Here is a 15,000-nt window from a genome sequence, read left to right on the forward strand (position 1 = left end):
GACTGAAACACAAGAATAAACTCAAATTATCCAAACATTATACTCCAAGAAAATCATAATGTGAGATATTAATGATGCACAGCCTTAACCTACTGCTCCTATAGGGTCTCTATTGCTGTATGCTCAGAACAGCTGGGTTAGTAATCACTTGTGGCACCAGAGAAGGCTTAACTTGGGTGCCTTAACCCACTGACCCACTGAGTCACACAAGTAACAAAAAATAAACTCACCTGAAAACTATAAATGGAACTCCTTTTTTTGCATCGTTCTTTGCTAGTTCCAGAAGTTTCTCAGCCTTTGTCTGATGGCTGACTCTTATAAACTTCTGGGGAATGTGGGGCATGATGTGATGGAGGTATGGGGTTGAGATTCGCAGTACAGAGTCGATCTAAAAGTTGTAGAGAAAACTATTTCAGCATATTGTAAATGCCAAATCTTACAATGCACAACAACATAAGTCTTCTATAAGAACACACATCATCCTATATGCACATCTGTGAAGCAACAGCCCTTTAAACTTTATTATTTTAGTCCACAAAAACAAAACAAAAAAGTTAAACAAATACTTACGTCAACTATGGGCTGTAGAATGGTATGTAAACTACGAGGTGTTGTAGCGGAGACTAGAGTGAGCTGTACGCCTGACATTACTACTGGCTCAGGCTCTTCAGTGTTACTACATCCTTGAATCTATAGGAAAATAAAAGCTTTGTGAGAGTTTTTGTTCTGCATTCATTTGCAAGGTAATCAGAGAACACAATACATGCTTTTTGGTTCTGAGAACGACAAAATGTTTTTTTGGTCTATTTTCATTTCATTTTCAATATATATTTCATAAACTTCACACAATTCATAAACCTCTTGTCATTAAAGATAAAAAAAAAAAAAAAAAAACATAGTGAACATATTACAGCATGTTATATAAAAAGAACTCATAATCTCTTTATAAATAACAACAAGATATATATAACTTATAAACTTGTCCTCTTTGGTCTGCAATTTCACTTGTTACTCACTGGAAACTTGGAGAGATATCGAATGACACTGTCATTAAAGGAGTCGTCTAAGAGGGAGTCTGCTTCATCAAGAGTTATATGTCTCACAAGACTCATATCATATAACCCTGAAAGAAACACATTTACTTGAGCATCTTCATTCACAACTGTTATCTAATACCTATTTATTAACTATATATACACATTTCTCAGGGCAAGTTAAATGTCATAACTGTAAAAAGGGCATGACTCATTCAAAGTAAATAAATGCTAACATAATTATATTCCACCACTTCTTATGTATCTACCATTCCTGCAAGGTAAATATTTCACAGATCATATCATTCCCCCTTACCAGTTGTGGTTAATTTTGACAAGGCCCCCATGGTTGCCACAAGCAGATGAGGTTCAGTCAGTGTAGGATTGAGCATCATTTTCTTTGTTCTCCCACCTTTCACTAACTCCACATTAATCCCGAGACCTTCTGCAAGGGATGAGGCAATCGTCTGGAAGAAAATTGGAATACTGTTTGAGAATATTACACAGAGATAGTGGCAATAAATGGTAGAGAACAGAAAAGGAAGAGGAAAACTTTATAAATAAAACGTACAATCTAAATGTTATAAATGTAGCCTAGTATCTGCAAATACTGTAATTGCATTTCATCTCATATTTATAATACTATGTACATAAATATATCTGAAAATACCCCAACTTCCCAATTACTAAGTCAGTAGCAAATCTAGGGGAATTTTTAAATGAAAAATAATAATGATATCAAAACACTTTTGTATGACATGAAGACACCAAATATTCGTCAGAACTGTTATTTCTTAATTTCTTTTTTCAAAAATCAGAACCTCCAACATCTATGGCACAGTAAGTATGAAAATGAAAAATTTCACAGCAACTAGCGAGAATGGCATGGATGAAATTCAAAGACAAAACCAAAACATACATCAAAGTTACAGATGCTGCCTTTAAGAGATCATGATCTATTAAGAAATTTGTTACCAAGAATTTGATATGAAATCATTCCTTCTGACAAATGACAAAAATCTCCTTTTTCAAAGCATTTCTCATTTCTGATACTTCCATTTAACCAAGAGCACCTGTAATTTCACTGATACATTCCAAGTCTTAGTTATCAAAATAATTTTATATAATATGTAATTCAAAAGGTGTTAATGCCATGTTGAATTTCAAGCTTCAAAAGGCGTTACTGTCATGTTGAATTTCAAGCTTCAAAGCTTCAAATGGCATTAATGTCATGTTGAATTTCCAGCTTCCTTCTGACTATTGCCGGAAATTTACAATTCTTAAAAATACTTTTAAGTCTACCAAAGGGAATAGGTTCCTACAATCAATTTCAAAATTACCCAAAGTAAAACAAACTTGTCCGATAAAGAATACGATTCAAATATCCATCTTTATCATAATCATTCGGCAGTGAAATATAGCTAGCTAATGCTTACCTGAATCTGCTCGGCAAGCTCACGACCTGGTACCACAATAAGCCCCAAAGGAGAATTTATTGGATAGTTGTTTTTGAATGCCTTCTTGCGCTGAGCAATCTGCTGTAACATTGGAGCAACAAAGGCCAGTGTTTTCCCATTTCCTGTTTCTGCTGTAATCAAAGTGTTTTTTCCCTCCAGCACTTGTGGAATTGCCAGTGTCTGGAAAGGAAGGATTTATAACAAAATCAACCAGTAAAGAAAAAGAGACATAGTAAGAAAAGCATCTGCTTAACAGGATAAACGTATGCTTATATAATAGAGTGAGTCTGCAACCGTCTTGGGGTATACAAACTTTTATTTAAATTTCAAATAATTTATTTATGAACAATTTCACTAACCAACTGATAGCAGAGTGCTATGTGATTTTAGTTTATTGATCATGTTTACAACCAGATGGCTCCACAAAAGTTTTTGTCATTAAGGAGTCAATTACTAGTCCTTATCTCACCCTTTCCTTGATTTTTTAATGCTATTAGTATTGTTAATGACATTATAGTATTTATAATATCAATAATAATGACAACAATACTGATATTCACAACATTAGAAAAAACGTTTTCTCAAAAGCTCAAGGAACGGGAAAATAAGTTAAAAGTCATGTTGGACCTATCAACTGAATCCTTGCTGGACCATCACTTGTGGAGACATTTTTGTGAAAACAAAATGCACAAAACAAAACTACAGTGGACAGTACATGTGCCTGGCACCAATGGGTTAAATTCCTTTAATCAGAATTATATTTCTCTCCCTTAACACTATCACTACTAACGTCATAAACAGTCATCCTCAATATTATAACTGTTTATCTTTCATTACATTACTTCCTAAATATAAGCTCTTGGGAGACAATGAAAGAAACAAAGAGGTACCTGGATATTTGTTGGTGCCTCATATCCCAAGTTCCATATCCTGGTCACGAGTTCCTGCTTGAGACCCAGGGAGTCAAAGTCCTCCTGAAGACCTTCTTGGAGATGAGTGAAGGCTGGATTCTAAAATGGTTCTCTTCATTAGACATATTGTTTTATATATTTATTCCTTTAATTCGGAGACAAAGACAGAGAGAAAACAATCTAATCAAATTCAGGACTCTGCAAGCTCTATTGGAAATTACTGTAGCTATCAGATTCCTTTTCTGACTTCAATAAAATAAAATAAAATAAAAAAATCCAAATTTTGGACTCATCAACGGATATATACATGAAAATTCACCAGTAATTGTATTAATGATCAAACCCTTTCTAGTAATATCAATCTTTTTACACAACACATCCTGTTCCTTATATAACATATCCAAACCAAAAGACCTTATATCTTCTATTACATTCGTATTTCTAACCTTTAAGAAGACGAAGATATTAACAAAGATATATTTGTCAACAACATATTTCCATATCCTATTATATAATCTTATTTATGAAGAAAAAGAAGAAGAAGAAGAAGAAGAAGAAGAAGAAGAAGACGAAGAAGATGGAGAAATGAGGAAGCCACTAACAAGACAACTTTCTTCACACGATTCAACTTACCCTGCCATACCCATGTATAATGAAATAATCACCAGCTGACTTGCGATGCCGCCATCCCTTTGAAGCCAGTGGGACCTCCTCAAACTTGCTGTATGACTGACCAAGGTAGTGGTTAAACTGTTTTCTTTTACAGTTGATGATTGGAATCTGCAATCATAATTTATTTCTTTTTATTTATGTTTTTTCCTAAGTAATAATAGTAAAAAAAAAAAAAAAAAAAAAAAAGACACAGACACACAGCCTCACAGACACACACATACACACACACACACACACACACACACACACACACACACACACACACACACACACACACACACACACACACACACACACACACACACACACACACACACACACACATACACACACACACACACACATTCACACTGCAAAATTATCTAAGCTATGGAAGCTACAATTTTAATAAACACACACTAATTTATAACCATTAATCAACAATAATCTGTTTTTCTTAATATTTCCAATAATCTGGCACCCCTCCCCCCCAATAATCTGCCTCAGGATACCTACCTAGACCATAATTATGTAGCAATACTCTGCAATTGAAACTTAATGATATCAGCACTTACAGATCTGTTGCCTTCCTGTGACTTTTGCAAGAATTGTTGTCTTTCAATTTTTTTCTGTTTTAGTTTTGCTTGCTTCATTTTTTCGGCCATGTGATGGGGTATCTGGATAACAGACTGTTGACTCAGGGTTGCAGCACATCTTAACTGAAAGAAAGGATATAAATATCAATCAATGTACTGAATAAGATGAAAATCGTAATGTTACTATAAAGCCTGAAATGACGCAGCTGCTGAAAGTATTCTGATTATATATTTCAAATATTCCTGCTTCTGAAGATTGTGCTTAGTCTCTAAACAATTATTTTGATCTGCAAAAAGTATGAGGAATCTAATTTCAGTCTCTCCATTGTGGAAGGCTGAATAAATCTCACCTAAGTAACTGAGTAATAGATGGTTGAGGCATTACATTACAAGATATAGTTCAGTGACAATATGCAGTATAATGATGATGTTACCCATTTTCCTTCACTGATATTATCATTATCATTTTCAAAATTATTATTAACCTTTATTTTATACTGGCACTTTGCTCATGGTTTTACATTAGGTAATTTTAGGAGGTATATGTATATAAATGACTGAAAATAATAAATTCAAATCAGATTATGCTTGTTTATTTGGCTGTATTCACCGCTAATATAAATTGAAGGGATACTAAATTCAGAGGTGTAATATTAGTATGCAATTTCAGAGAAATTATACACATAAGAAATATCTATGAAAATATCTATGAATAGAGTTTTATATTGGCACTACGATAAGGTGTTAAAAACACTGAATTATCTGTCTTACTTGAAAATAGGGAAATTAAGTAAGTCTTACTATGCCTATGCTTCCAAAACATAACATAAGAAGCCTACTAAAATCTTCTTAATCTGCTATCTTGTGCTTATGTGGCAAGTGTTTACCACCCTTGTTTTGAGCTGTCCCAAAATATGAAAGCCATCAATTTAGCTTACACTATCACTCTGACATGTCATAAGATAAAAAAGTAAGACTTGATGTAGATCAATCAAAGTGACACTAGCGCTGAGATATGATCATTGGCTGCTTTCATACCAAGGTGGCACTTCACGTGGCAAGTGGCCGTTGGCAAGTGGCAAGTTTCATGTGGCACTGTGATTTCAGACCAAGTTTGCTCGTGGCTCATGTCAGGCCATTTTCACTCTGTTCAGAAGATAGCATTAATGAGGGATGATGATATTTTTGTTGTACGTCTTAAGTAATCTAGTGACAATTATCTACCTGTCACTTGGAGGAATAACATAGGGCATATTTCTTTCAGTACCCTCTGTATTCTCTGTCCAGGGTGTATGAGGACAAGTTTGGGATGACTCCTAAGCTGATACTACTACACATCAGTGCGCAGTTGCCTGCACTCGTACCTGGTACACCTGTTGTCTGTTTACAATATTTGAATAGATTGGAGCATCAAAGTTGAATCAAAGAATTGAGCTAGTACCATGAATATACTTGTATGGAAACTTTTTTCTCACAAAATATTTTAATAAGTCTATCATGGAGAAAACTGTAACTGTATTGAGGTGATGCTGTATAAAACAAACATTTGTATTTCCCCACAGCTTGTACAAATGTTATATTGATTGGTTCATTGTCTGGAAGAGGCATAATTGTGCAGAAGAGCATGTCCACATCACACTGTTTCCTCCTGCAAGACTGCACGTGATTATTCTCTCATCCAAAGCCTCACTGGGTAAAGGATGCAGTGTTGTCAAATATGTTTGGAGGAAATCTGTTAGGCACATCAAAACTACTATATATATGCTATACAAGCAAAAGTTTTCTGTTTTCATCTTATGTTATTTCATTTTAACATTTATATATTATCTTGGCTAATAATGACTTTGGATGTAAAAGCTCCATTAGAATCTGACACCACTGTCTGAAGGGGTAGGTTGCATGCTGAAAAATATTGGACGTCAGATCTTGGCACTGCATGCAGGTCACATGTAGTAAATGCAGAGTACCACATCACTTGCATGTGAAAAATTCCATATATTTCTGGATGTTTGTTTTTAAATGGCATGCCACTTGGCATGCCATATGTGATGTGTCATCTTCCTGTGAAAGCAGCCATAAATATCAATATTATATATCATCTGACTTACTGAACTGATCTAGGGTTAGCAGATTTATGATCACAATATGATACAATATATTCAAATATTGCTCTAATAATGAGGGAGACACTTTTGCTTATATATAAATATATACAATACATGCAATGGTAAATTAAGATAAAAAACACCGGTATGTATTTGAGCTAATTGTGATGCATTGAATAATAAAAAGTAGCTATGAAAAGACTCAAACAAGTAGGTTAATAACCTTTTATTTGCACAGCTGGGGCAAGATGGAGAGAGAAGCTATAAGCTAAACATCATCGTAAAGGCAAGATATTGTCTGGATATTCGAAACATTAAGGTTTGGTATGTTGCTCGTGAAGGAAGAGGATGTTTATAAGTAACTGACATTGATATCTATGAATAATTTTGATAATAAAGAAGTGGTGTGATTACTTCTTTCTTTTTTCTCTTTGAGATTTGTATGATCAATTCGACACTTACAATGATGTAAGGAAATGAATAACCAGATTAAAAAAAAAAAAAATCCCGAGTACAATGACAAAATACTTTTGTGTTGGTCTCCAGTTCTGAGAAAAATATCAGTATTTTCCACATGCCATACCATCCACACTGAATCCTTGATAATATAGCAGTACTTACCAAAGTCTACTGATATGAACCTAACATTTATAACAATCTGCCAAGAATAAACTAGAGCATTTACTATACTCTACCCAACAAAACACTAATAAATGGAACCAGTAACATTCCCCAAAAAATCCCACCAAAAAACTAATACATGGAACCAGCAACATTCCCAAAAAATCTACCAACACAAACTTAAGATATCTACTGAAATACATCATCAACTTTTCAATGGAAACTTTAGTCATTAAGATAAAAAAAAAGTTGTGTTAATGAAAACATGTACAATAATTTTAATATATGCGTCTGAATTTCCTACAATGGTGTATGTCGCTGGCAACTGGGTTAAGAATATGATCCTATGATCTTTTCTTAAAAAAAACTAAAACACCTACTTATATGAGACCAGAATGGTCTCTTATAATTTAATTTTAGTGTCGTTTAATAGCCCAAGTTCTACAATCTCTCGCGTGATTCAAATGGTTCACATCACGGAGCATTATTTCAGTTCTAAATTGAATTAAATCATTTAAAAGCTGTACATTAACCCAAAATAACCAACCTGATTTTGGCTGCATGGTCGTGAAAGTCTATCAGACGATGAAAAGGGTAGAAAACAGACACCTGGAAATCTAAAATATCGGAGGCGCGAGACCATGTTTGTTTACATTTACAACTGGATGAGAAAGCTACATTTAGGACACATTGCCGCTACAATCTGCAATCCTTTTAGATATGTAAATTCTGCTTGTATCTACTGTTTAAGCACACATGAGTAATATTTAAAGTTATATACGGAAAAAATCCAAGATGGAATAGTTAATGGTACATAAGACACTGAAAGATGAATCCTTATAGATATGGAACATATGTCTTATCAACTGTGCTGCAACACATCATGTACCCTGTGGATAACAAACACATTTTAATACTTTATCGTATGAGAACATACAGTTCGCATAATTTTTTATCAACTTGATTAGTTTATCCTCTAAGCTACTGCTACTAATTTGATTCGTTGTTTAGTAATAACTAATATGTTTTTTATCAATATCATCATATGTGTAATGACTTATTACAAGTTTTATTAATGTTTTTTTTATTGAAATCATCATTATTTCTTTGAAACGTTAATTTCAAATGATATGAAAACAAAGACAACGACACAAAGGTAGATTATGGATGATAATATAACAATAACTTTATCATCAACATCATCCTCATTATCACTGTTATTGGTATTATCATTATAATTTTTACAATTATTGTAATTCATAATGTTCTTCTTCTTTTTCTTCTTCTAATTCTTATTCTTATTCTTTTTCTTCTTCTTCTTATTATTATTATTATTATTATTATTATTATTATCATTATTAGTATTATTATTATTATTATTATTATCATTATCATTATCATTATCATTATTATTATTATTATTATTGTTATTATTATTATTATTATCATCATCATTATTATTATTATTATTATTATTATTATTATTATTATTATTATTATTATTATTATTATTTTATACGAAAGTTTCCTTAGATCTGCTAATTAAAATCAAACACCGAGTCACTACCAGAGACCTAGGGTGATTGAACACACACACACACACACGACAGGGAACGAGCGGAATATCGGGTCTTTAGGGGTCGAGACGGAAGGACTGCGTGGCAAGGAACGTCTCGTTTTGTTCTCCAAATGCTCCAGCGACATCAAGCAATTCATCATGCACTGCCTGGAGTTTCCTGATAAGGAGGGCCTTGAAGAAGCCCTTGAAATCCTGGAATGGGAATTTGGGTTCAGTGCAGAATACTTGATGGAAGATTGGACGGCCTTGCGTCAGATATACCGCCGCTTGTGATTCTTCCTCTCAGTGGCAGAATCGGATGATCTGTTTGTTATTTTTGACACCCCCCTTGTGTGGCGCCCCATCATGAAAAGGGTACAGCATGGAAGAATTCAAAAGATTAAAACTCCTAAAGTACCTGTGGGAGTTCTTTTTTTAGGGAGCAGGAAGAGAACGCGCAACAAGTGCCCAGGGACGGGTGTGAAAAAAAAGGATGGCGATAGGAGCCGAAGCCCACTCCATCCAGGTGGGAGGACCAACCCGCCCTACGGGTCACGGGTCAGTCATGGGGACAAAGGAGAAGCTCGTGGCTTCACTGAAATGTGTTAATTCAAGCAGAATTTCCCGGATAAACGTCCAGATTATATGCTGCAGGTCCTCCTCTAACTTCCCAAGTGGATCCTGTTTAAAGGAGACTCCATAACAGATAAGAAATAATGATATGCTAGTAGGTCTTCAAGGCCTCACTATGCCTGGTGGTCGTCTCAGTACTGGGAGTAAAGACGTTGCGCGATAAACTGGATTTCTCTTTGCTCCTCTTCACAGTGGGACGCATTCCATGGCTCAAGAGGTAATAACACTGTAGATACTTGGTGGATGTGGTTTGAGTTGTTTGTGAATCGAGTTGCTATGTATAATTTGCGATTTGATATACTGCCTCGTGAGTATTTCGCCTTCCTGTCACCAAGTCTTCCTCTTCCCTTTTTCTCTGTCTCCCACATTTTTACACCTTTTTCACTGTATCTTTTCTCTTCTTCGAGCATGAACATATCTATCACAATATACAAGAAGAATCTCTTGTCTGGATTAGTGCGTTTCTTCGCATTTTCGGTGTAGGGAATAAAATGCTATACATTATGAAAATCCTTTATTCCAAAATAGAACCTGTCCATTAATACAATGATCGAATAACAAACTACAAAAACTGACACAATGTTACGCATAGTAAGCACTGTTAGTCATTTGTATATGCAATTACTAAAGAAAAATTTCGTTTTAGGTGATTTAACAAGGGGAACATAATCTATTTCCAAGATTCATGGTGCACCTTAACCACAGCTCAATCTTCGAGGCTTTGGAGATCATTATTTAGATTAATAAATCATATATATGAATATATATGCATGTATATATATATATATATATATATATATATATATATATATATATATATATATATATATATATATATATACATATATATATATATATATATATATATATATATATATATATATATATATATATATATATATATATATGTATATGTGTGTATATATACATGCATATATACATATTCATATATATACATATTCACACACACACACACACACACACACACACACACACACACACACACCCACACACACACACACACACCATATATCTATATATATATATATATATATATACATATATATACATATATATACATATATATATATATATATATATATATATATATATATATATATATATATATATATATATATATATATGTGTGTGTGTGTGTGTGTGTGTGTGTGTGTGTGTGTGTGTGTGTGTGTGTGTGTGTGTGTGTGTGTGTGTGTATAAACATACATATACATACATACATACACACACACACACACACACACACACACACACACACACACACACACACACATATATATATATATATATATATATATATATATATATATATATATATATATATATATATATATATTTACACACACATATACATATACATACATACACATACATAAAGAGGGAGAAGAGTATTTTAGGTAGACTGAAAGCACATGCATATGTATATTTATATGTGTTACGTTGCGTTGTGTTTTGTGCGTGCGCATATATATATATATATATATATATATATATATATATATATATATATATATATATATATATATATGTATTTATGTATTTATTTATGTATTTATTTATGTATGTATGTATGTATGTATGTATGTATGTATGTATGTATGTATGTATGTATGTATGTATGTATGTATGTATGTATGTGTGTGTGTGTGTGTGTGTGTGTGTGTGTGATAAAAGAGGTATTAACTATTTAATAGCTGATATCATAACAACACAGTGTTAATGACATTATTACATGACTTACATAAAATTGTATTTAATCGCGCTAATCAAAATTCATAACTATGAATAATCATATTAACTGTCAAAAATCAGCACAGTTTGCAAAGAAGATAAAGCCCACTGCCACATCAGATTCCTTGAATACACTGATTTTATCTGGATGTAGCGACCGGTACGAGTTATCATACTATTATCAGAAAGTTATATCTAATCATGATACATTCGAAAATTCACGTTGTATGTTACATATACATATCCAGTAAATTCAAAATGCTTTACTTCTCATTAACATGTTTCAGGAGACGATTTACTACCTATCTAGATTCGAGAGCAGTTGCCTAAATCCCCCGGCTTCACGATCCACAGAGGTAAGTTGAGATTGGGACAGATAAAGTTATCAAAGCGGGTTGGAATGAAAGCATCTTCGACTACCCACAGGATGCTGCAGTCACACACTATAGGGTTGCCTGAAGGAAAAGAAAAAGGGTGATAAAAAGACATAATGTATAGGGAAAGCATGTTATTTATAATGGAAGACTAATACTAATAATACTCCTTACTTGCCTACACAGAATTTGCTGTATCGGTACGTTAGAGGAAACCTGGATTTTCTTCTTCATCCGTATCGCAAGATGAATATACATGTACGCAATAATCAGGAAGAACAATGTTTTATATGAGACCGAATCCCCCTACTGTGACACAAAAGAATTTACCAAAAAAAAAAAAAAAAAAAAAAGAGTCAAAACCGCTCACCTTCGAATAAAAACTGGGCAAAATAGGAGCTGGCGATGATGATAGGACGGAACACTGCTTCGGAGAGGGTAGTCAACTGGTTGTACCGGAGGTCGATCTGAACATTGCACAGGTCGGGGAATGCGTGCTCCCTAGAATGGAAGTCTGGTTACTTTGCAATATATGTATCACGAGATTGGTGTTTCGCCCATTGAGAACACATCTTGATATATCAACAGCAACACTAATAGCGATAACAGTGATGTTGATAGCAACGGCAATGAAAGCATTTTGGTAAGGATGATGATATCAAAAATAACAATAATTTTAATAACTATGGTGACAGTCATATCGATAATACTAGCGATAACAAGTATTAATCATAATGACTAAACAAAACACAGCATAAGCCAGGTACTTAACACGTACATACGCCACACACAGCCACTCCATACTTACTCTATGAAGTCAATAGAGTTGTGCGAGAGATCGATCTGCAGGAAACTCGTGTCCGGATGGTGATTGTGGAACTTAAACCAATCATTTTCCAATTTAGTCAGTTTATTGTAGGAGAGGGAGAGCGTCTCGAGTTTATCAAGGTCTGTCGAGAAAGGAAAGGGAAATATTTATGTGTAAATCTTAAAATATTGTTTGTGGTTAGTTTGATAGTGTATTGATTAACTGTGATGGATATAAGAATAAAGGGTGATGATTAATGGGATATTAATGAACATGCAGATGAGAGTAACAAAAAGGTTACTGTTAGCAATACTGATGATAAATTTGTAATCATTATGGCGATGGTGATAATAGTAGCGATTACAACACAGACACAACTACACACAAACAACAACAACAACAACAACAACAAACAAACAAAAAAAAAAATCTAGATATAAATGTCGTCAGAACACTCTAGAGCTGACCAACAATATACACATAAACATACCTCAAAATGCAAAACAAGGCCAGCAGAGGTACCTGCGAAAGCTTCTTTGCCGATGGTGGCGATCTCGTTGTGCGAAAGATCAAGTTCCCTGAGAGAGGCGTAGCTGAAGGCGCTGGCGAAGATGACTGTGATCTTGTTCTGCTTGAGCACCAAAGTCCGCAGTTTGGGCAGGTCGTTATGGCTGCTCGTCACGTAGTAGTCGATCTGGTTGTTAACTGGAAGGGGAAGGAGTTGCTCTGCACTGGGTTGGTTTATTGAAGTAAAAACATGTATTTGAACATGTATTCATTTAAGTAAAACATTTATGTATGCTGTTGTTTGCACCTGTTCCGCTACACATCCATACATCAGTAGCCCGATTCGGATTAACATTACGTCAGCGAAAACATTCATAAGTCGAGTCGACTGAGCGATATGAACAAATTTGATACAGATCGACTTTTTTCAGATATAGTTTTTGTCCGCGGAAACCAACTATAACAACGATGGATGTCCCAGTCGAGTTCTAGATAAATATTCACTCATCACTAGTCTGGTCCATTTAGCTTAGTGATTCTTAGTAGCTTTGGGGGTGCAAGTCCAAGTGAAAAGTAGAAATTCCTCTAATCATATTTGTTATTCTCTTAGCGAGAGCGTGGGTTAACACTGAGGTTATGAAAAATTGCAGAATTGTCACTTTTACAAACTTTAGCCTTTTATGCTTGGGCTAACCATTTCCGACGCTAATTGGTTCCCCTCCCTATCCAACAAAACATTAGTGGGGGGGATCTAAACTTATATATTTATATATATTATATACGTATGTGTGTGTGTGTGTGACATTGCATCAACGCATGTAAAATATAATGGAGAATATCTCTCAACTCTCCAGACAGTAATCAGCATGTTAAAAGAATTGCCAGGTCAGCCCAGGAAGACCCAATCTGCCTCAGACGTAGCAGCTCAGTCAAGGGCCGACGAAGGAAGATAACACTGAGCCGATACAAAGTCCAAGAGCCCTGGAACGACAAGAATCCCTCAGGCCGTCACCAAGGCCGATAATGTGAAATATCGGGGTCAACACGAAGGGTACAGTCATGTTATTTTCACCGGTAATTTGCAGGAAACCGATTAACACAAGGTCGATACTGCAGAGAGAAGAGAAAAAGACAATGTCACTGTCTGCCTAATGAAAAGGTTCAAAGTTCACGATCACTAATGCTATCAGGATAAATCGAAACAGTCTGACACATGACGGTGTCAGCAAAACGTTATGTCAAGGAATCTGACACACGATGCATACTTCAGATTTTTCGACACTTTATCAGTCAAGATCATAATATCTCTAGGACTGATTAATCTTGCCATATCAAGTATTCCGCTTACGGAAGGCAGAATGATCTTTCCAATATATTGACACACCACGGCATTAAACGCAACAGGTACAAATATCGACCGGCCAAAAACAAAGCAACTCTAAGCGATATGCGTTGTGACTTTGCCAGCTATAGAATTCACAGGAATATCCTTCCAAAATTGGCTTCTCAGGACTCATAACTATCATCATCAGCGATACATCAGCATCGTACACTTGCTCGTCATACTAACACTGATTACACTAACCACTGACAATGCTGCAAGTTGAAATCCGTCTATATCTTAAACCTAATTATACAAATCAACATTAGAAAAAGATACCCACAACCAAACGCAAAAGAAAAAAAGGAAATTAAAACCGTTCAAAAAAAAAAAAAAAAAAACTTACAAAGACTGAGGAAAGTAAGCGTCTCGGCCGATTTAGCGAAAGCCTTATTGTCGACTTGCGTGATCTGGTTCCCTTCGATGACCACCTGATGGAACGTCAGGTTACCCCACGTGTCTTGGGTTAGCACGCCGGACACGTTCGAGCCTTTTAGGGTAAATCTGCAGGGAGGTGGAAGGGTGTTAGGTGTGAGCGGGTCTTCAGTGTATCGTTTATATATTTTTTAACAGTTTTTTCTTAACTGGTTTATTTTGATGGGCGTTTTCATG

The 15,000-nt window shown here is 34.8% G+C and overlaps 2 protein-coding genes and 1 long non-coding RNA gene across 3 annotated transcripts in view; 1 reads left to right on the plus strand and 2 right to left on the minus strand.

The window, feature by feature from the left end:
- LOC119579536 (probable ATP-dependent RNA helicase DDX28) overlaps nucleotides 1–8,060 on the minus strand; it is a 9,618-nt gene extending 1,558 nt beyond the window's left edge. Inside the window, exons 1-9 of the mRNA XM_037927439.1 lie at nucleotides 7,923–8,060; nucleotides 4,629–4,772; nucleotides 4,036–4,182; nucleotides 3,382–3,501; nucleotides 2,471–2,671; nucleotides 1,351–1,501; nucleotides 1,017–1,123; nucleotides 571–690; nucleotides 231–388 (exon numbers count right to left, since the gene is read on the minus strand). Coding sequence (XP_037783367.1) covers nucleotides 231–388; nucleotides 571–690; nucleotides 1,017–1,123; nucleotides 1,351–1,501; nucleotides 2,471–2,671; nucleotides 3,382–3,501; nucleotides 4,036–4,182; nucleotides 4,629–4,772; nucleotides 7,923–8,018 — 1,244 coding nt within the window. The 5' untranslated portion in view covers nucleotides 8,019–8,060. The remainder of the gene's footprint in view (nucleotides 1–230; nucleotides 389–570; nucleotides 691–1,016; nucleotides 1,124–1,350; nucleotides 1,502–2,470; nucleotides 2,672–3,381; nucleotides 3,502–4,035; nucleotides 4,183–4,628; nucleotides 4,773–7,922) is intronic.
- Nucleotides 5,752–7,255, plus strand: LOC119579538. The gene is made up of 3 exons (XR_005229302.1): nucleotides 5,752–6,016; nucleotides 6,212–6,342; nucleotides 6,993–7,255. It is a non-coding gene; the product is annotated as an uncharacterized LOC119579538 (long non-coding RNA).
- A 3,108-nt stretch (nucleotides 8,061–11,168) lies between the features above and the next one.
- The window catches only part of LOC119579539 (oplophorus-luciferin 2-monooxygenase non-catalytic subunit-like), a 6,599-nt gene continuing 2,767 nt past the window's right edge, over nucleotides 11,169–15,000 (minus strand). Inside the window, exons 3-7 of the mRNA XM_037927440.1 lie at nucleotides 14,735–14,892; nucleotides 13,023–13,205; nucleotides 12,501–12,642; nucleotides 12,063–12,193; nucleotides 11,169–11,773 (exon numbers count right to left, since the gene is read on the minus strand). Of these exons, the coding sequence (XP_037783368.1) occupies nucleotides 11,625–11,773; nucleotides 12,063–12,193; nucleotides 12,501–12,642; nucleotides 13,023–13,205; nucleotides 14,735–14,892 (763 nt within the window). The 3' untranslated portion in view covers nucleotides 11,169–11,624. The remainder of the gene's footprint in view (nucleotides 11,774–12,062; nucleotides 12,194–12,500; nucleotides 12,643–13,022; nucleotides 13,206–14,734; nucleotides 14,893–15,000) is intronic.

Source organism: Penaeus monodon, chromosome 12 (assembly GCF_015228065.2).
Source record: "Penaeus monodon isolate SGIC_2016 chromosome 12, NSTDA_Pmon_1, whole genome shotgun sequence".
NCBI classification, from domain to species: domain Eukaryota; kingdom Metazoa; phylum Arthropoda; class Malacostraca; order Decapoda; family Penaeidae; genus Penaeus; species Penaeus monodon.